This window comes from Zophobas morio, unplaced genomic scaffold, assembly GCF_036711695.1.
Source record: "Zophobas morio isolate AGI-343-1 ecotype UQ-CSIRO unplaced genomic scaffold, CSIRO_AGI_Zmor_V1 ptg000024l, whole genome shotgun sequence".
NCBI lineage: Eukaryota > Metazoa > Arthropoda > Insecta > Coleoptera > Tenebrionidae > Zophobas > Zophobas morio.
The window spans coordinates 7,534,069-7,554,939 of NW_026972129.1; the positions used below are offsets into that span (position 1 = coordinate 7,534,069).

General features: G+C 33.8%; 1 protein-coding gene and 1 pseudogene across 1 annotated transcript; one reads left to right on the plus strand and one right to left on the minus strand.

The window, feature by feature from the left end:
* The first annotated feature begins 755 nt into the window (after positions 1 to 755).
* LOC135135083 (rRNA 2'-O-methyltransferase fibrillarin-like) lies at positions 756 to 9,434 on the plus strand (annotated as a pseudogene).
* Positions 9,435 to 18,322: 8,888 nt separating this feature from the next.
* On the minus strand, positions 18,323 to 18,867 carry LOC135135578 (uncharacterized). Its single transcript, XM_064064675.1, has 2 exons — positions 18,520 to 18,867; positions 18,323 to 18,364 (listed from the first exon to the last, which is right to left on the minus strand). The coding sequence occupies exons 1-2, from the start codon at positions 18,865 to 18,867 to the stop codon at positions 18,323 to 18,325; spliced, it is 390 nt and encodes a 129-aa protein (XP_063920745.1).
* Positions 18,868 to 20,871: the final 2,004 nt, after the last annotated feature.

Sequence of the window (20,871 nt, forward strand, 5' to 3'; positions counted from 1 at the left end):
TAAATATTAAATTATTATTTATACATCACAGAATTCAGAAAAAAATCGTTACATGAATGTCTAAAAAAATGGGAGGCATTAAAAAAAATTAAATGTAGACAAAACCAAATAAACGTTAAATCATTAATTTTTCGAATCAGATCATGGTATATTTCAAACGATTTAATTTGACGTATCACACAATGCAGTATTCGAAAAAAAAAGACAGCTCAATGGGCCGGGGTTTTTTTTTTCGAATACCTATGCGATAGTTCTGAGCATGACCTTCCCTATAAAGTGATCGGATTCAAGCAAAAGGGAAACTAAGACCATTGACCGAAGAGCCGAAAGACCGAATGATTCATCAATAGATCCCTGAGCCTTCAATGATTAAGAACGAAGTGAACGGTGAACGAAGTGAACGAAATGAACGAAATGAACGAAATGAACGAAATGAACGACATTTGACGACCGGGTCTTCGTAAGGACCGAACGATGAACGATCCGTTCGTAGTGATGACCGAATCTGCCCATCCCTAGGTAGAATTCTACAAATAGTTTAGGAAACAACCACCGATGGCGTGCGATGGCTTTTAAAATTAAAGTCCCTAGATAACCATCTAGTGACTTTATTTAAAATTCTAGTTACGAGGGGGTAGTCTGTGCTAGTGACTTTATTTCTGCTTTATTTAAAATTCGGCGGTGTTGCATTCTGTTCTGTTGATATCCACCACACATATCCACCCTAGAATACCCCCCTGATATCCACGTTATGAGGGTGGAACACGTGGAATGAATAATCGCTGATACTAAACATTTTCAAATTTAAAAGAAGCCATCATGGCTAGACCAGGTATTGCAATTTTATGCTATGTCTGTATTTATTTTCTAATTAATTTTTATAGGATTTTCGCAAAGTGGTCGTCGCGGAGGCCGCGGTGGTGGTGGCTTTGGACGTGGTGGTGCTGGTGGAGGCCGCCCAAGTTTTGGAAGAGGTGGCGGCGGCGGCCGTCCTAGCTTTGGAAGAGGAGGCGGCGGAGGAGGCCGTGGTGGAAGAGAAGGCGGCCGCGGGGGAGGCCAGGCTGGATTCAAAGGAGGAAAAACCGTTGTAATTGAACCGCATCGTCATGAAGGAGTTTTTATTGCAAGAGGCAAAGAAGATGCTTTGGTGACTTTAAATCTCGTTCCTGGCTCTGAAGTATACGGAGAAAAAAGAATTTCAGTAGAAGTAAAATTTACATTCTTTATACTCTGTTCAAACGAAAGAGTCGGTGATCACGTGAAACCTGTATGATGCATTCTGGAAACCGAGTGCGCGTAAGATTACTGCGCGTAGCACGTGTTACACTGTAGAGAAATTTTAAGTTCTGATTTTGACAAAATAATGTTTCCAACATTCGACTTGATGGCGGTCACATGTATAAAAACAAACAAAAACACAAACTACGAAAGCAAGGAGACGATACAACGCAAGGGATGAGTCAACAATAAAACGCACTGGCAGTGAAATATCAGTACAGTGTAAAATTGACTTGGGAAAAACCCTCCACCGAATTTGTCGACCAATAGGCAGTTGAACACGCGCTGATCACGCGTCTTTATTGCTGACTCTTTCACTTGAATATACTATAGAACAAGTGTAATTTAGCACCCGAGCATGACTTTCACTAAAATTTTGAGATATATTTTGTTGCGTGTTGAATAGCACACTATTAGGAAATGTAAAATGCGTCATAGGCAGGGTTTGTAAGTAGTTAATGAGGTGTTATTATACCGTAATATTACACGTAGTTTTTAACTATTTTTTACGTCATTAATTAACAATTACATATCTACATAATTAATTACACCAATTTTTACGTTGAGTAAATTTATTCTTTTTTATGAAATAAGTGCTAGACCAGCAGACCAGCACTGCTGAATGCTGATAGCATACTCTTTAGTCTTTACTCAGTGATCACATTATTACAGAACAGAACTTATTTCCAAAATGAAAGGGGCCAAAAGTACCTATGTACCTACCAATAATATTTTCATAATTTATTGAAGAAAACAAACAATATCGCAAATACAAAAATAAATAAACATCGTCTTCTATTCTTTTCATATCACAAAATTAAACAGCCTTCTTAAAAGAACAAAAACTACAAAAAATATGTAGCTTCATTTTACCACCGCTTATCAGCTCCTCCGCTTCACTTTGGTTGTTTCTTCTACATATATTTCTTCAAACAAAATACATTATTATTATTCTAATTAAATCGTGAATGGTATAAAACAGACCTATGAGCAAGGAGCCTTTGTTTCGACGTATTTTTCAAAATTTTATTACAAATATTACAAACAGCAGCAACTTTACTGTTAATTTTTATTGTAGTAAATTCCCCTACTGACCAAAAGTTGTGGTATTTTCTACGCGGCATCTTTCTTATTCTCACCACACAACTCACAAACCGTTTCCAAAACTTAAGTTTGCTGACTTTACAGTTGGAGGTTAGAAGATTTGACATTTGTATCTTGATATACGTATAAGTAAAAACTACATATTAACGACATAAAAAACTACACGTAACGTAATAAAATTAATGTAGTTAATGTTTTTTACATGTAGTTTTACAAACCCTGGTCATAGGTACTGAAAAAAAAACTCTGAAAACTACGAAGCCGATTTTGAGAAAATTTTGAGATTGTATAAGTACTACAGATAAACTCTAATGTTTTGAGTCAAAAGAGTAAAGATTCAGCGTTAGTCAGTAATGTCAGAAAAGGCATTATTAACCATAAATTTTTATCCTTATATGTATGTTTTGAATGCAACTGCTTAGTTTTCACAAGGAGTGAAATTCTAGAAAATAATAGTAAGCTAGCAATAGCATGATGATTGTTGGTAATTCATTTATAGAAAATACTCATGGCAAAAAACATAACATTTAATTGATTGTAATTTTCACCTGCACGCTGTACCGCCAAGTTTCTTGTCGCTTAAAAAATTGTAGAAATATTTATATTCATTCTTAAACTAATAACTTACAACTTCACAGTCTTGAGGCTCATAAAATGTTAGGCTTTAGTGTATCAGCTGTAATATATGGAAAAATATTGAAAGCCACTCAGAAGCGCAGTAATAAAAACAAAAGACAGCTGCTAAGGTATGAGCGCAGATATGGGATGACGTCATTAATTTTTTGGAGAGGTTGTTTAAAGCCCCAGTATTAGAAGTAATTTCAGCACGAAAGGGTACAGGGGCGGGGCTTAAGTTGCGCGACTTGTAGCCGGGCCATCAGTGGCGTAACATCGATGCATTGAGAAGGGAGGCTCGGCTGAGTTGTACTTCTTTCAAAAACAATTAAAAAAAGGGCAATTTCTACAAAAGAATACAGACAACCATTTAATAAAAATAAATTAATTTGTTAAAAAAATAGACTTACGTAACAATAAATTATGATAATCTATCACACAAAATTTGGTATTTTTAATTATTAAACGAGTTAGCATGAGTAAAAAATTTCACGAACCCCTCATTATAAACCAGTATCATATACTATTTTATAGTCGACTAGTCTTAAATCAACAGTTAAATCTTTAGATAAAAGCGGGCTTAAAACTCTGAGAATAAGCAACCTATGACTATAATTATATGTTTTTTTATTTTCTGGCACAATTTATAGATACCGTAAAGTCTGATTATAATAAGGCTTAACGTTTTCTGTCTTTAACATCGAAGTAATAAGCACAGTTCATATTCTAGCATAATTGTCGTTTATAACTAGAGCTTCGACTGTACCCTAATTTAACAGTTATTATTGCTCACTAAAAATTACCTTTTTACTTCTTTTACTTACTTTTTTATTCAACTCATACATCAAATACAGCACTAATAATTGTTTAAATTCTTTTTCTATAATGTCAACGCTAATAAAATAGAAAAGTGATATTTTTATTAACCGCAATAATATTTTAATATTTAAAATCGAAATATTCATCGCCGCTGCCACTGCTTGCACGATATTTGTAAGGCCAAACCAAAACAATATTCTGCGCACTCCCACCACCTGTACCCTTTCGTCTTGAAAGCTGCTCTAGTTAATTAAGCTGATAAACTCACAAGCACATTTCAAGTAAAATATATTTAATAATATTTTTTGATGATGTAATTTACTACTTGGAAGGAGTGAATAAAACAAATTTTGGTCAACGTTTTATCTATTTTCACGATAATTTTAAAGTACATTTTGTCTGACCAGAACACACATATTATTGCGCGTTTTTATTTTACAAGTAGTCAAACAGCAGAAAACAAAATTAGAAATTCGCCATTGCAATGTTTCCATACTTGGTGTGGCTTGGAAGGTGAAAAGAAACATCTAAACAAAATTTCACAAAAGTCAATGCAAGGATGTTAGTTGAATTATAATATGTATGTCATATTTTTTAAATTAAGGAAATATAATATCAAAATTTTATTTTCAGAATGACGGAAACAAAGTGGAATACAGAGTGTGGAATCCATTTCGCAGTAAACTGGCAGCAGCAATTCTTGGTCGGGTGAAATACATTCACATGCCACCAGGCAGTAGTGTTATATCTTGGGGCTGCTTCTGGAACCACCGTGTCCCATGTGTCAGATATTGTTGGACCCGAAGGATGGGCCTGTCTAATTTGCAGACCACAGTTTATCTTGCAGACTGGGGGTAAAAAATGCTTCAATCAAATCAAAACTCGATATTTGCTTATTTCTCAATACAAAGATTATTGACACAAAATTTCAACCCGTTCGGAGAAACCGTTAAAAACTATCCCCAAAACAACCTTGCAGACTGGAGCTTAAAAATACTCTGATCAAGTTTAATTTTGACAATCCCTAGTTTTTTAATACAAGGATTATTGATGCAAAATTTCAGCCTATTCGAAGAAACCCGCAAAAATCACCCCCAAAACAACCGTGCAGACTGGGCGTTAAAAATGCTCCAATCAAATCAAAATTTGATATTCGCTTGTTTCTCAATGCGAGGATTATAGATACAAAATTTCAGCCTATTCGAAAAAACCCTCAAAAATCACCCCCAAACAACCTTGCAGACTGGGGATTAAAAATGCTTCAATCAAAGCAAAGCTCGACAGTCGCTTATTTCTCAATACAAAGATTGTTGATACAAAATTTCAAGCCGTTCGGAGAAACCCTTAAAAATCACCCCCAAAACAACCTTGCAGACTGGGGGTTAAAAATGCTCCAATCAAGTCAGAACTCGATATTTCTTAATTTCTCAATACAAAGATTGTTGATACAAAATTTCAAGCCGTTCGGAGAAACCCTTAAAAACCACCCCCAAAACAACCTTGCAGACTAGGGGTTAAAAATACTCCAATCAAGTTAAATTTTGACATTCGCTAGTTTTTCAATACGAGGATTATTGATGCAAAATTTCAGCCCATTCGGAGAAACCCTCAAAAATCACCCCCAAAACAACCTTGCAGACTGGGGATTAAAAATGCTCCAATCAAGTCAAAACTCGACAATCGCTTCTTTCTCAATACGAAGATTGTTGATACAAAATTTCAAGCCGTTCGGAGAAACCCTTAAAAATCACCCCCAAAACAACCTTGCAGACTGGGGGTTAAAAATACTCCAATCAAGTTAAATTTTGACATTCGCTAGTTTTTCAATACGAGGATTATTGATGCAAAATTTCAGCCCATTCGGAGAAACCCTTAAAAATCACCCCCAAAACAACCTTGCAGACTGGGGATTAAAAATGCTCCAATCAAGTCAAAACTCGACAATCGCTTCTTTCTCAATACGAAGATTGTTGATACAAAATTTCAAGCCGTTCGGAGAAACCCTTAAAAATCATCCCCAAAACAACCTTGCAGACTGGGGGTTAAAAATGCTCCAATCAAGTCAAAACTCGATATTTCCTAATTTCTCAATACGAATATTGTTGATACAAATCGTTGAAAACTACCCCCAAAACAACCTTGCAGACTGGGGCTTAAAAATACTCCAATCAAGTCGAAATTTTATATTTGCTAGTTTATCAATATGGGGATTATCGATACGAAATCTCAGCCTATTTGAAGAAACCCTCAAAAATCACCCCCAAAACAACCTTGCAGGCTGGGGATTAAAAATACTCCAATCAAGTCAAAACTCGACATTTGCTTATTTCTCAATACGAAGATTGTTGGCACAAAAATTTAACCCGTTCGCAAAGACCCTTAAAAACCACTCCCAGACAGACTTACAGACTGGGGGTAAAAAATACTTCAATCAAGTCAAAACTCGAGATTTGCTTATTTCTCAATACGAAGATTGTTGATGCAAAATTTCAACCCGTTTGGAGAAACCGTTAAAAGCTACCCCCAAAACAACGTTGAAGACTGGGCCTTAAAAATATTATTACCAAATCGAAACTTGGTGTTTAGTTTTTATCTATACGAGAAGTGATAATGCAAAAAACAGCCTTCTTTAATCTGCTCTTAACAAGTACCCCAAAGCAATCTTTCATACGGGAGCTTAAAAATACTCCAATTGATTCGAAAGTTACCACTTGCTGAGTTCTTTACACAAAAAATTATCATGTCAAAACATACAGCATCGCAGTTAGAGAGAATTCTTAGATGTTGCCGGCTATTGAGAATTCATCATTTTCTGGACAATCGTGTGGTTGTGCTGGGCGATGAAAAATATTTTACGTTTGCCCATTCAGAGATGGAAGGTAACGATGGATTTTATACAAACAATATAGAAGAAATTACAGGTAAAATTTAAGTCGAAGGCAAAGTTTGAAGATAAAATTTTGGTTTGATAGGCTATATCTCCGGCCGGCGTTTCAGCACAATTCATTGGCCGTGCTAGAGGTGACGCGGTCAATACATAACAATATATCAATCAATTATAATAACGAAGATGTAATATTTTGGCCAAATTTAGCAAGTTGCCATTATACTAGAATGTCCAGGGATTGGTTAGAAAGCAATAATATAAGTTTTGTACCTAAGAAAAGGTAATCCCCCCATAGTGCCCCCAGTGCAAACAATCGAAAACAAAATTTGGGGAATACTAAGTAGAAAGGTTTACAACAACGGCTGGGAAGCCAATTTAGAAGAACAATTTACCAGACAGTTAGAGAAATGGACGTGGACACCATCCAAAGGCTGTAAGACCTACATATGAAGACAATTTTGCGTCGTATTGAATATAACGAATCTTTATGTTTTCCCATTAATAATAATTAATTAAGAAATTAGCACATTTCTGGGTTCTTTTTGAAATCCAAATAAAATTAAGTTTGAGCTTCCTATTATTAATTTAAACTTTCTGTCAAAACGTTTTTTTTACGTTAGGTTTCTTGGAAATTAAAAATGTCTCTAATTTTCATTAAAATATCTTTAAGATTTTGTTTCCTCTGAATTTTAAATTTTCTCTTCTGGACACCACTAACTTTGTATTTTTTGACTGATGATGAAAGCTGAATTATATCTCAAAGAACTCAAAACCAGCATATAGTATGTACTGAATGAACCAAGTTAACAGCAAAAATGACGTGTAAAAACGCACAAAAAATGAGAGATTGGACGAAAAAATGCCGAACTTATGCATGCTTACATAGTAGCAACAATTATCTAACAGCGATAAACATGAACTCAAATTATCACAATTCACGTATCTGTAACAAATACTCCTACTATATTCGTAATTTATATATTTTTTAAATTTAAATATTAATAAATTAACTAATAATTAACAATAAAATAATAAAAAAATAAATTAATGTCAAATTTTGACTTGATTAGAGTATTTTTAAGCCCTAGTCTGCAAGGTTGTTTTAGGGGTAGTTTTTAACGGTTTCTCCGAACAGGTTGAAATTTTGCATTAATAATCCTCGTATTAAAAAACTAGGGATTGTTAAAATTTAACTTGATCAGAGTATTTTTAAGCTCCAGTCTGCAAGGTTGTTTTGGGGGTAGTTTTTAACGGTTTCTCCGAACAGGTTGAAATTTTGTGTCAATAATCTTTGTATTGAGAAATAAGCAAATATCGAGTTTTGATTTGATTGAAGCATTTTTTACCCCCAGTCTACAAGGTTGTTTTGGGGATGATTTTTGAGAGTTTCTCCGAATGGGCTGAAATTTTGCATCAATAATCCTCTTATTAAAAAACTAGGGATTGTCAAAATTTAACTTGATCAGAGTATTTTTAAGCTCCAGTCTGCAAGGTTGTTTTGGGGGTAGTTTTTAACGGTTTCGCCAAACGGGTTGAAATTTTGTGTCAATAATCTTTGTATAGAGAAATAAGCAAATATCGAGTTTTGATTTGATTGAAGCTTTTTTTACCCCCAGTCTGCAAGGTTGTTTTGGGGATGATTTTTGAGGGTTTCTCCGAATGGGGTGAAATTTTGCATCAATAATCCTCGTATTGAAAAACTAGCGAATGTCAAATTTTGAATTGATTAGAGTATTTTTAAGCCCTAGTCTGCAAGGTTGCTTTAGGGGTAGTTTTTAACGGTTTCTCCGAACGGGTTGAAATTTTGTATTAACAATATTCGTATTGAGAAATAAGCAAATATCGAGTTTTAACTTGATTGGAGCATTTTTAACACCCAGTCTGCAAATCTGTTTTAAGGGTGGTTGTTAAGGGTTTCTCCGAACGGCTTGAAATTTTGTATCAACAATCTTCGTATTGAAAAATAAGCAAATATCGAGTTTTAACTTGATTGGAGCATTTTTAACCCTCAGTCTGCAAGGTTGTTTTGGGGGTGATTTTTGAGGGTTTCTCCGAATGGGCTGAAATTTTGCATCAATAATCCTCGTATTGAAAAACTAGCGAATATCAAAATTTAACTTGATTAGAGTATTTTTAAGTGCCAGTCTGCCAGGTTGTTTTGGGGGTAGTTTTTAACGGTTTCTCCGATCGGGTTGAAATTTTGTGTCAATAATCTTCGTATTGAGAAATAAGCAAATGTTGAGTTTCAACTTGATTGGAGCATTTTTAACCCCCAGTCTGCAAGATAAACTGTGGTCTGCAAATTAGAAACGCCTCCGAAGGATTAGTATATGCAGTAGAATTTTCTCATAGGTCGGGTCGAGATTTAATAAATGTGGCGAAGAAAAGAACAAATATCATTCCAATAATAGAAGATGCCAGACATCCACATAAATATAGAATGTTGGTGGGAATAGTTGATACAATATTTGCAGATGTAGCACAGCCTGATCAGGCGAGAATCGTGGCATTAAATGCCCAACACTTCTTAAAGAATGGTGGGCACTTCGTTATATCTATTAAAGCACCATGTATTGATTCAACAGCTAAACCAGAGGCGGTATTTGCCGCAGAAGTGGAAAAGTTGCGCGCTGACCATCTTAAACCACAAGAACAACTTAGTTTAGAACCCTATGAGAGGGACCACGCTGTAGTAGTTGGAAGGTTTAGGCCACGGTCTGGAAAACAATAAAATAGTCGTAAATGTGTTTTCCATATTAAGCGAAAAGGTAGTTTAGTTATTATAATTATTTATTATACTATACAAACTTTTTTCAAGTGTAAAATATAAAGTTTTTGTAGCAAACTGAGTTTAATTTTAAAATTTCCATAAACTTAACTAAAAATTATTATTTGTGTTGTCAAATAGCCGGCAATTTTCAAAAATAGTTTTAATATGTGGATACTGATATGAACATTTAGGCTGCCGTCAGGAAACCAATAAAATAGATGTAAATGTACAGACAGGTTAATGTGTTAAAAACAAATGGAGTACAAACTGTTTTATAACGGTTAACTTTGGCAAATTTGCTGTATGTAACGCTTGCAAGAGATAAAGATTTTCTAGTAAATTGAATTTAATTTTAAAATTCCGTAAAAATCACTAAATTAGTATAAGTATTTTAGTGGTTAGTCCCAGTTCTATCGTTTGCCTCTAACTGAGGCTACGTTTTACATTTCTAAAAAACTTTTATTTTCAGCATATAGGTACCGCCCGCACTGTTGGTCCCTGTCAATTCTAGTGACATGGATCGGCAGATGAACCATTCCATGTTAAAGCTATACCAACGTTAATACGTATACTGCGATAATAAAATTACGATGTATTGCAGCTGTTTTGCAAATAAGCTCCTGTTTGTATCCATTTCTCATAGTTTGCGAAAAAAATTTAACAGGAACTGTGTAGATTTTTATTAAATAGATAATGTTCGAAATCTAAACTACCGAACTGTTATAGGAACACAAAAGTATACAAAACAGTTAAAACCTTTGATTTTATATATTGCTAGTATATACAATGAAAGGTTAAAGTTAAAACACAAATCAAGAAATGAAAATTCCGTTGCCGACGATTGGCAAATTTAGCAATAAAATCCCAGCGCTCCCACTGGTACGATGGGCAACTAAACATTACGCGAGCGTTTTAAAATTTAAAAAGTGTGGTAAAATTAAAAATTGAATAATGTCATTGTACATTTTACCTTTTTCTCGAATGCTTTCGTACTAAAAAGATTGACCCAAATCTATTGATCGACACAATCTTTTTAGTTCAACACAAATAGTGATGCTGTAAAATAAGTAGGTATAAATTTATCAGATAAAATATTTTTTTCACAAAGTAAATAAAAAATTAAAAACAAAAATAAAAATATTTCTAAAAATGAACAAAACATTCTGCAAATAAACTAAACAAATGGCTTAACAGAAATAAAAACAGATAATTAAAAAAATTACAGCACGCAATATACATATACTATATACCTATGTACAAAAAGTAAATAAATATTGATGAAATTTTGGAGCAATTCATTTTTTCTTACACAAAAATAACTAATTTTGCACTCATGATCTTTTTTGATGGCTTTCGTGCATTCACCAGGGTGCGGGAGTTCGAACTTCCCGCACACGTGCATTTTAACTTCCCGTTGCCATGGTAACCTTAAAATACTCGCGTAGTGTCAACATTGTGATGTGTTGACGGCGCCATTGTTTATAAATAACTCACAGTTAATTTCTTCAGTTTAAAGGTTTATTCGTTGCAAAAAATATTGTACACAACACGTTCGTGAGCCTGCTTCCCGCATTCACGCAAATGCGGCACTCCCTTCGGTCGTGCCGCAAACAAGCGTTCATGCGGGAAGCAGGCTATCCCGAACTAGTTGTGTAAATTACTAATTGAATGTTTTTGCATTTTATTTTCAAGTAGTTGCAGTTGTTTGCTAGACCGGGCATATGCTCGTTTTACTCGTTTCAGTTCCAAAAAAAGTGTTTTGCATTTTTCCTGTCGCAATTTCAGGTGCAGGCAGTTCTGTTATTACAGGCTCACAATTTTCAGGTAATTCAGGAATACAAACGATCAAAATCCTTTAGCAAAAGTATTATTTTATTAATATCATTTAATAAATTTTTGTAAGTGACTACAGATTGAGAATAAATTATAAAATATTTTAATCTATTACTTACAGCAATTGTAGGTACAGATCCTTTTTTTAAGTGCCATCCTCGTTGCGTCTGTTGTATACATGCGTCTGCAAAATGTTTTCTGCAAACTACAATGCGGTCTGTGATCTTGAATATATCTATAGAACAAATTGAACGTACAAATATAATTCATTTGTGTAATAATTACCTTAATTCGTTTCGAAAAACTTGAACCATTGAACCTTCGTTCGGTATGTCAACGAACGGTGGTTTTTTATTATTACAAAGAGCACAACTTCTATCCATCTTAAACGTTGAAATAAACAAATAATAACTAGAACTGAACAGCAAACGCAAAAAGAACGAACAAACTTTAAGTCAGAGCGTAACAATTATAACAAAGTGGAAATAACTAGAACTGTTTTAAGAAACGACAAAAGAACGAAGAAACTTTAACTCGGAGCGTAACAATAATAACAAAGTAGAACAGAGTTAATTCACAGGAATAAATTATGACAGTGACTTTTACAAGTTTATTGCACTTTTAGTACAACAATTACAAACAAAATTAACAATATTAAAACAAAGCCATTTCCAACATTTGAACTTACGTTCATGCAACGACTGTGACGGAAACGAATAGATGGCACCACTTTTCGTACCGTCAAGGGTTGCTTTCCTAGAACCAAATTTTATGCGGAGTAGGATGGCCATATAACGCGACACGGATATCACCTTCGATTGGTGCAGTGTAATATTAAAAATAACAGTAATGGAGTGAAGCATTCCATCAATTTTTTACAATGTTTTTAGAATAACTTTAAAATGTCTGCAAGATTTCAAAATATTCAGTTCTGCAATTCTTGATTTATTCAATAAAATAAATTGACTGATTCATTAATTTTTTTGAGTCACCCTGTATAAGCAAAACTAAAAAATATTAATGCAGTGATAAATCACAGGTAAAAACTCATCATATTTTGCACATTTCAGACAGGATTTATTCAGCAAAATTTTGAAGTGACGTCATCAATTTTTTAGGTGGGATGAGCAAATAAATTTTGATCAAAAATGTACCATGCTTATGATAACTTTAAAGCATATTCAAGATTTCAAAGCATTCGGTTTTGCAGTTCCTGATTAAATAAATAAAATAAATTGACGTATTCATTTATTTTTTAGTCACCCTGTATATGCAAATCCAAAAAATATGAATAGAATCATAAAGCACAAGTACAGACTCATCATATTTTGTACATTTTCGATAGGATTTATTCGGCAAACTTTTGAACTGACGTCATCATTTTTTTGGATTGCAAAATGTTGTTTTTTTTCCAAAAATCCAGACATTTCGTGCAAAAGCTCAACACGGAGTCATAAACTACATGTGTAGGACTATGTTATTTTATATAATTTAAACCCATTTACTATATACAATTTTGAAGAGACGTCATCACATTATTGGTGAGGATTATAAAATTTTGGATAATGTTTTACTATCTACATGATATTCCTAATATAAGTACAAAACCTGACAACAATCGGGCCAGTACTTTCGAAGATTATCTGTCTAATAAAAAAGCGGACGGCAGACAGACGGAGAGACAGATGGACAGACACACAGACAGGCGGAAACGGGAGACCTATTTCTTCATAGGGTCATGAAACGTCGAGAAAACGTAAAAGTAGAGAGTCGGCCAACGGACTCGATTACAATACTTCCTTCACTTACGCTCAGGAAATAAAAATTACAAAACTTTCATCAGAAGAACGAATAAACTTACAATCACATAAATTCCAGGTGAAACGAAGTTCACCGGATAATCTAGTATAAAATGAACATTCTCTCCAAATTTCAACTTCCTAGCATTAGCGGTTTGGGCTGGGTGTTGATAGGTCAGTCGGGACATTGCTTTTTATATAAAGATATATAGTTTTTAATTATGTTTGCCTTTTTGTGTTGAATTTATTTTATTTATTCATTGATTATCCTAGGACGTCATTAAATTTGTTCTTTCTTATAATAAGCGAGTAACCTAATTTCCGGTAGCATGAATATTTTGGCTGGAAAAGTTAGCGCTACTGCTACAGAAACAAGTGTAGGTAAAGTAGTCCAAAAGCTATAAGGTTATATGGCCATCATAAAATTATCCTATTGAGTCGAAGTTAAGTTGTTTACAATAGAAAAGGTTTTAAGGTGGTAAATTACGTGTCCACTGCAGCTCGACCGGCTGTTATTTCGTTCAGGGGCGGCTTTCACTAAATATATAATCTAAGCAAGAAAGACGATTTATTGCCAACCGGTAAGCTTAGTGCGAACTACACAAAAGGGATATTTATTTGCGGTCAACTACTTTTATGATGGTCATATAACCTTATAGCTCTTGGGCTACTTTAAATAAGAAATAACTATGCATGGAAACATGATAGAAATCAGTTGTTATGATACACCCTGTGTCGATGAAAATGTGTATGTCTAACAAAAATTGGTTCTTAATTACATTTGATGCAATCTGAATTAGAATACAAGGGAAAGTTTTTAAAACAGAACTCTGATTAATTACAATTTATATGATCTGAAGTTAACTTCATCTTTTTTAAAATACCATTGGAGATGGTGTAGAACCCAATTTCAAGTTGGTTTCTTACAGTGGCGGCTGGTGGGTCAAAATTTCGGGTCGGCCAAATATTTTGAGTCTACACCTTGGTGTTATATATTTTCGTAATGTATGGCTGCTACTCATTAACCACTGACATTTTACGTGCCAGGATGTACAAAACATCTCAAATGTTTCGACCTGTTAAAATAATTTTTTATAGGAAATTGACAATGTCAGTTTGATTCCAAATACTATTAATCCTTAATTCTACTTGTTCTGCTTTATCGTTAATTGAGAACCACCGAAAACATAACCATATTTTTACTGAGTTCCGCGTCGACCGGCGGCTATACCGCTTGCCGACCCCGGACATCCACAATTAAATAATAATAATTAAATAATGACATGCAGTTAAAAAATATAAAAAAAGTAATAATAAAAGTACCAACTGTTAACTATCTTCATTTACATTTATTTTTTTTTTAATGTATATGACAAATTGTCAAATAAATTAATTGAATAATTGAAAAATTAAAATGATTTAAAACTTTAAATTCGTTTCTGAAATATCTGAAAACGCTTAGATGCTAAAAATACAGAAAAAGCGCATTTATGTTGTAGCTAAGTTATGTACGAAAAATAAAATTTTAGATAATTTAATGTAATTTTTTTCGTTTATTATTCATACACAGGAAAATGTATTAAATCGACAATTATTATTAAAAAAAAATAGTATGCACTGAAGAACATCGAAGCCGTTATTGTTTTGTAATTTGGTTAGCTATCTTAAATATTAAGCGTTTTAAAAACTAAATTCGCGTTGCTGGGTACGGCGAAGGAGGATTTCGCCGGACCTGGCACAACATACGTTCCGCCAGGTCTTTGTCTACTACAGTGTACTAGACAAAGAGAACGATGAAACCGTAAGCTGCTACGAAGTCGAAACATCGAGCATAATGCATTCCTGGATACGGCGTGCCGAAATCTCGCCGGCAAAGCGTGTTTATCAGCATTTAAAATTAGCAACAAATGCTTTATTTTGTACCTACAATATAATAAAATATATTTTTAATATATATGATCTATCCTAACGTACATTCAAACTTTATTTCTTTTTTTATTTTCTAATTTCAACGTTTACTAAGTATTTTAAAATGACTGGTACGGCGTGGCCGACCCTGCCGCCCCTGACCAGCCGCCCCTGGTTTCTTATTGTTTTTAAATTGGATAGCATTCAAAGTTGCAATATTCTAAAGTTGGCGGGTAGTTTGCTCGATAATGGCGGATGATTGCGGTATTTTTAGGGACTTTACTTTTTTTTTCCTAACAGGCCCTCTGGTGGCTGGATTGGAGAACTATCCAAAGAAGAACGCGGAGGTTTTCCATGCAAAATAGTAAATATGAAATACCCCTCAGCCAGGTCAGTTTTGCCAATAATCGAACCCAACAAATTGGAAAATTTCAATACATATTGAGAATGTTAAAAATTACATTTTAAACAGTTCTGATGACGCAAAAGTTCAGAGTATTCCTTTTAAGATAAATGTGGACTGTGATAATAATATTAATTAGATGTATGACGATGATAATAATATTGTTCGTAAGTTTCTTGAACAGTCTGATCATGTCAGTCAGATTAGATTAGCACCAGTAGGTCAGAGTAGTGTAGGTCACTTTTCATGTGATGCGCGGATAAATGGTCGGTAGTTACGCTGGACTTTTGGGGATGGGGTGAGATTAGAGAATAATAGCAGACTAATTTGTATGCTGTAATTCTAGAATCTCGAAAGTTGTTCTGTTAATCTAATCAATGCATATCATTACTTGGTCTTAGTACCCGTAATGATAGAAGTCTTGCCTGAATGCCGGTCATTTCCAGGTCAGTGGTGGGTCTTAATAATAATAATAATATTTTATTATAACCCAACAAACATAAATGTTTTTCTAGGCTATTAAAAGAATACAATATTACCAGAGATAACATTATCTCTGATATTACAAACTAAAGATAAATTCACTTAAAGGAAATACAAACCATTAAATAAGAAGAATACAAGATTACTACAAAAATAATTTCGTATCAAGTAAAGGTTTGATACTATTCTGAAAAATAATATAAGAATAGAAAATATCGACTTTGTTTTGAACGCTGTGATAATAACGAAACATATTTAAAAGTGGCGAGTGTAGATGCTGATGCGAATTAGGTGATTCAAAAGAGATGCTAGTAAACGAGCGAACTCCATAACTCGGTACCTGAAAATTAACATTACTAAATAAAACTGGGCTATCAATTATACTATGAATTAGTTTATATAAAAATACAAGTAAATTATAAGTTCGCCTCCAATTTAAGCTTGGTACATTAAACTGATCTAGAAGACTATCATATGATACATTCCGATAAGGATAGGTGCCAGACATTACAAAATATAAATGTTCGAAGTGTTTTTTTTTTAACACGCTCAATTGCATTGATATGTACATTGTAATAAGGACTCCATATCACACTTGCATACTCTAATCTACTACGAACAAGAGTCTTATACAACAATTTTATACAATCTAGACTTCTAAACTCACGTGCATTACGATTAATAAAACCTAACATTTTAATGGCAGTGTTAACTATATAATTAACATGAGGCACAAAAGACAAACTAGAATCCATTATAACCCCCAGATCTTTAAATTCATTACATCTAACTATTTCCTCGTTGTTTATATAATAACTACTTACTATATTTTTCATTTTTTTACTAAAAGTCGTGACTTTATATTGTTTTCGATTTATTTCTAAGCCGTTATTAATTTAATTTGATCCTTTCGTAACACCTGAATGAGCCCCGAACTGTATTGATTTATATCCTTGATACTCAACATATTGAAACCTATGACTGCACTATAAGTGAACAAGATTATTACATAGTCCAAATTTTTCGAGCTTAGTAATTAAAATGGCATGACTGACTCGATCAAAAGCCTTAGTCAGGTCAGTATATACACTACATCTACTTGCTGCTTGCTGTTCAATGCATTCGAGACAAATTGAGTAAACTCACATAGGTTTGTAATAGTAGACCGACCTTTGTAAAAACCATGTTGTTCTACAACAATTAAATTAGATACATGACTATAAATATGATTCGACAATATAGATTCAAACATCTTTGAGAAATTTGATAGTAAGCTAATTGGTCTGTAATTAGCAATGTCATTATGCGAGCCTGATTTATGCACAGGGCAAATTTTAGAAAGTTTCCATCTTTTTGGAAAGTGCGCATTTTTAATAATAAGATTCAAAATATGTAAAAGCGGTGCAACAATACATGGTAAGCAATCCCGCACAAGAAAAGCTGGTATGTGGTGAATGAATTCTTCAGTTTTTTTCAGCTTTTGGTAATATCATTGGAACTTACACAAAAGGTATGCATCACATTTGCATAAACATCACAATTGGTGGTATTACATCTTGTAATTATTGGCGCGCATTTATCGCCATTTGATGTATTACTTGCACTATCACAGCCACTATCACTATTCGGTTTATAAACCCTACTAAAATGCTGGGCGAACATGTCCACAATTTCTTGGGCCGATGTTAGCGATTTATTCATGTAAGCCATATTTGCAGGGATTCGACTAGTGTTTCTTTTGTTATTTACGAGAATCTTCTTTGACAGCGTTTTCGGCATTTCTTTGAAATTTATAATACTCTTCACGCGTACGTTTTCTTATTATTCGACGATACATTTTAATTTTGTCCCAGTACATTTCAAATTTAAATTTTTTATGTAGCTTTATGTACCGATTTTTTTTTTTTTTTTTGATATAAAATCTAATGTCCTTTGTAAACCATATAGGGTAATGAGAGTATGAGATAGGATATTTGGGGACATAATAGTCTACAAGTGTATATAATCTATTATAAAAGAAATCAGTTGCTCTGTCAACATCCAAGTCATTCCAGTCCATCAAACAAAGAGCTCCGTACAGTTCCTGATAATTAGCTTTCCGAAAATTCTATCTAACATTCGTTTCAATATGGCTTCCAAAGTTTTTAGAACTATCTATTGCTATTGACCAACTTAGTTCAACCACGAGGCTGGGATGTTGCCGATTTTCTAGGACCAGTGGATACTCACTACTGCTAACTACACAACTGATATCATTAGATACATTTATTACATCCAAAATTCTGTCATTAAAGCTGCGTGTACACAAGAAAGTAACTTGCGAGGGGAACTTCTGAGAGTACTTGCGCAAGCGTTTACATACCAGCAAATAAACTGACCAAATACCTCTCAGCAACTGCTATCTAGAGTGGCGCTTTGGCAACTTATTGCATTGCCGTGTACACCAGATAGTCTTTTAATTCGTGCTAGAGTAAAACATGTAAAAATTTCGATATTATTTTGTTTCACCGGAAGGGGAAGTTGCATGGCAATACAGGCACATTTAATTACTGTGTAAATAATGAACTTCCAATACAACAATAAATACATTTAACAATTCAAAATACATTTTATTACTTACCAAATTATCTTCACCTTGTGCCATTGAAATTTCGTCATTAAACAGAAATTTGAGAGCATCAAAATATTCCCAAGAGCTCTTGTATACGTCATCAGCGCCTGCTCTACTGTGTCTTTTCTTAATTTTTTTACATTCCTGATTTTGTTGAGTGCGGAGGTTGTGTAGTTTTCTTTGGATTTCACTTACACTAGCTTTAAATTTATCTGCTATGGCCTTAAACGCTTTTTCTTTTTTAATCCTATCTCGATACATTTTTGATTTTACATTCCACAATTCCGGGAATCCTTCATACATTTGAATCAAGGCGTACGTTTCTTCCTTGGACCACGACCGTTTCTTGGTGTCCATCTATACTTATATAATAAAGCTGAAGCTGTTGTTTATTTGAACACGCTAATCTCAGAAACTACTGGTTCAAATTCAAAAAATCTTTTTGTGTTGGATAGTCCATGTATCATATCTACATATAGGCTATATAAAATCACGCTACGATCATTAGGAGCGAAGTAGCAATGAAAAATTCGGAAAAACGGGAAAATTATTCCTCCTTTGACAGCTTCCGTTGCTTACGCTGCTTAAATGGTTAAAGTTACGTAAAAATCATGTATGACGAAATTGTTCCCCTCTAAAAGTTCTAAAGAAAAGTCCGCGACAGCATATGTCTATCTTTTAAGGTCGAGTCAGTATAACCTTTTTTATGGTAATGAAATTTGTTCTAAAATAATACAATGTTTGTAACCGAACTTCTCCGAAATGGGTAGACCGATTTGTATGAAATTTTGTATGTCTATTCGGTAGGTCTGACAATAGGTTGTAAACTATTTTTTAAACCCCTAAGTGATAAGGGTGGCCCACCCTAAAAAATGTTTGTCTATTTTTTTGACAAATTTTTTATTTTTATTTTTCTAAGATTTGGCATCAAAAAATATACATAACCCTAAATTTTCACCTTTCTACCACCAACCCCCATTTATTAACCATCTATAAAATAAAAATCAATTGCTGTTCCTATTAGTCTCTCTAAGACTCAAAAACGGCTTGACCGATTTGAAGAAATTTTTATATTACGGGGATTGTTTATAAATTAAAAAAATAGGGGAAACTTAAAAGAACAGCTAAAAAATCAAAAAATCCTAAAAATTTTTTATGGGAATCGCCACTTCAAATTAATTTCAATGGTTGTCGTCTAACTGACGTGTCATACAAAACTAATTCTATCGTGCGATTGTAAAAAGTATATTGCATTTCAAATCGTTCTTTGTTTTTTCGTAAAAAAAACGGTTATGGAAGTTGATCAGCGTTGTGCTCATAATCAACATAATAGTCAAACATTGAAGCGAGACATTGGGTGGTATGAATAAAACTGAGTAGATACTTATATTCGAAGTACGAAGTACCTACTTCATTATTACTCTTATATACTTGAACATCTACTCTATGTACTGAGTACCTACTGGGAAACATTGTATCTCCCCGGCCACAAACTGAACATCTACGCGTTTTGTGAGCATTTAATCTAGAAATGAGCATCGGCGTGGCAAATAACTGAGCTGTCTGTAAAGTAGCTTAGAAAACCAGTAGGATCGTTGTAAGAGTGAATTTTAACTAAACATGGTGACTTTCATGAATGTGGAACGTCGTCAAAAGGTGCATTCAGTTTGAAAAACACATTAGGAGCAGGAATATCGAAAACTTTTCATGTAATTAACTTTTATTTATGCATAAATTGTGCAGTGCGTTTTTTCTAACACTGGCCATAAAGATTCCCATCTCAAGGTGCTAACTTATATTTTGGTGACTCGATTTTTGCCTTGATGGTTGAACACTGTCATTGTTGTCCTTTTTTGTTGTATCGAGATGCTACTTGAGCATCAACTGTTACTTACTGAAGTATTAGTATCATCTAGAAAAACTAGAAACATTTTGATTTGATATTCGAGTAGATACTTCGTATTTCGAGTATGAGCATCTACTGAGTTTTATTTATATCAACCATTGTCAAAAAATTGATCGAACGTTGTTTCGACAGAACTTCCTTCGCACCAAAAGTATAATGAAACATATTCAGCATTTTCGAGTTGAGTCTTTTCTTCACACAATTTTGTGATGACCTAATCAACATTTACTATCAACACGTAGGTATACCACCTTGGATTGGTGCAGTGTAATACTAAAAATAACTGTATTGTATTCCCAAAATTAACTGCGAAAATCGAGTGAGCCATTCCATCAATTTTTTGGGGGGAATAAATAAATATTCTTAACAATTTACCATGCCTACAAAAACTTTAAAACGTCTGCAAGATCTCAAAGTATTCATTTTTGCAACTCTTGAGTTATTCACTAAAATAA

Excerpts from the sequence above, each read along its gene's own strand:
- LOC135135578 (XM_064064675.1), bottom strand. The coding sequence starts at position 18,867 with ATGGACACCAAGAAACGGTCGTGGTCCAAGGAAGAAACGTACGCCTTG. Across the intron at positions 18,365-18,519 it reads CACAAGGTGAAGATAATTTG|CACGAATTAAAAGACTATCT; the intron begins GTAAGTAATAAA and ends GTTTTACTCTAG.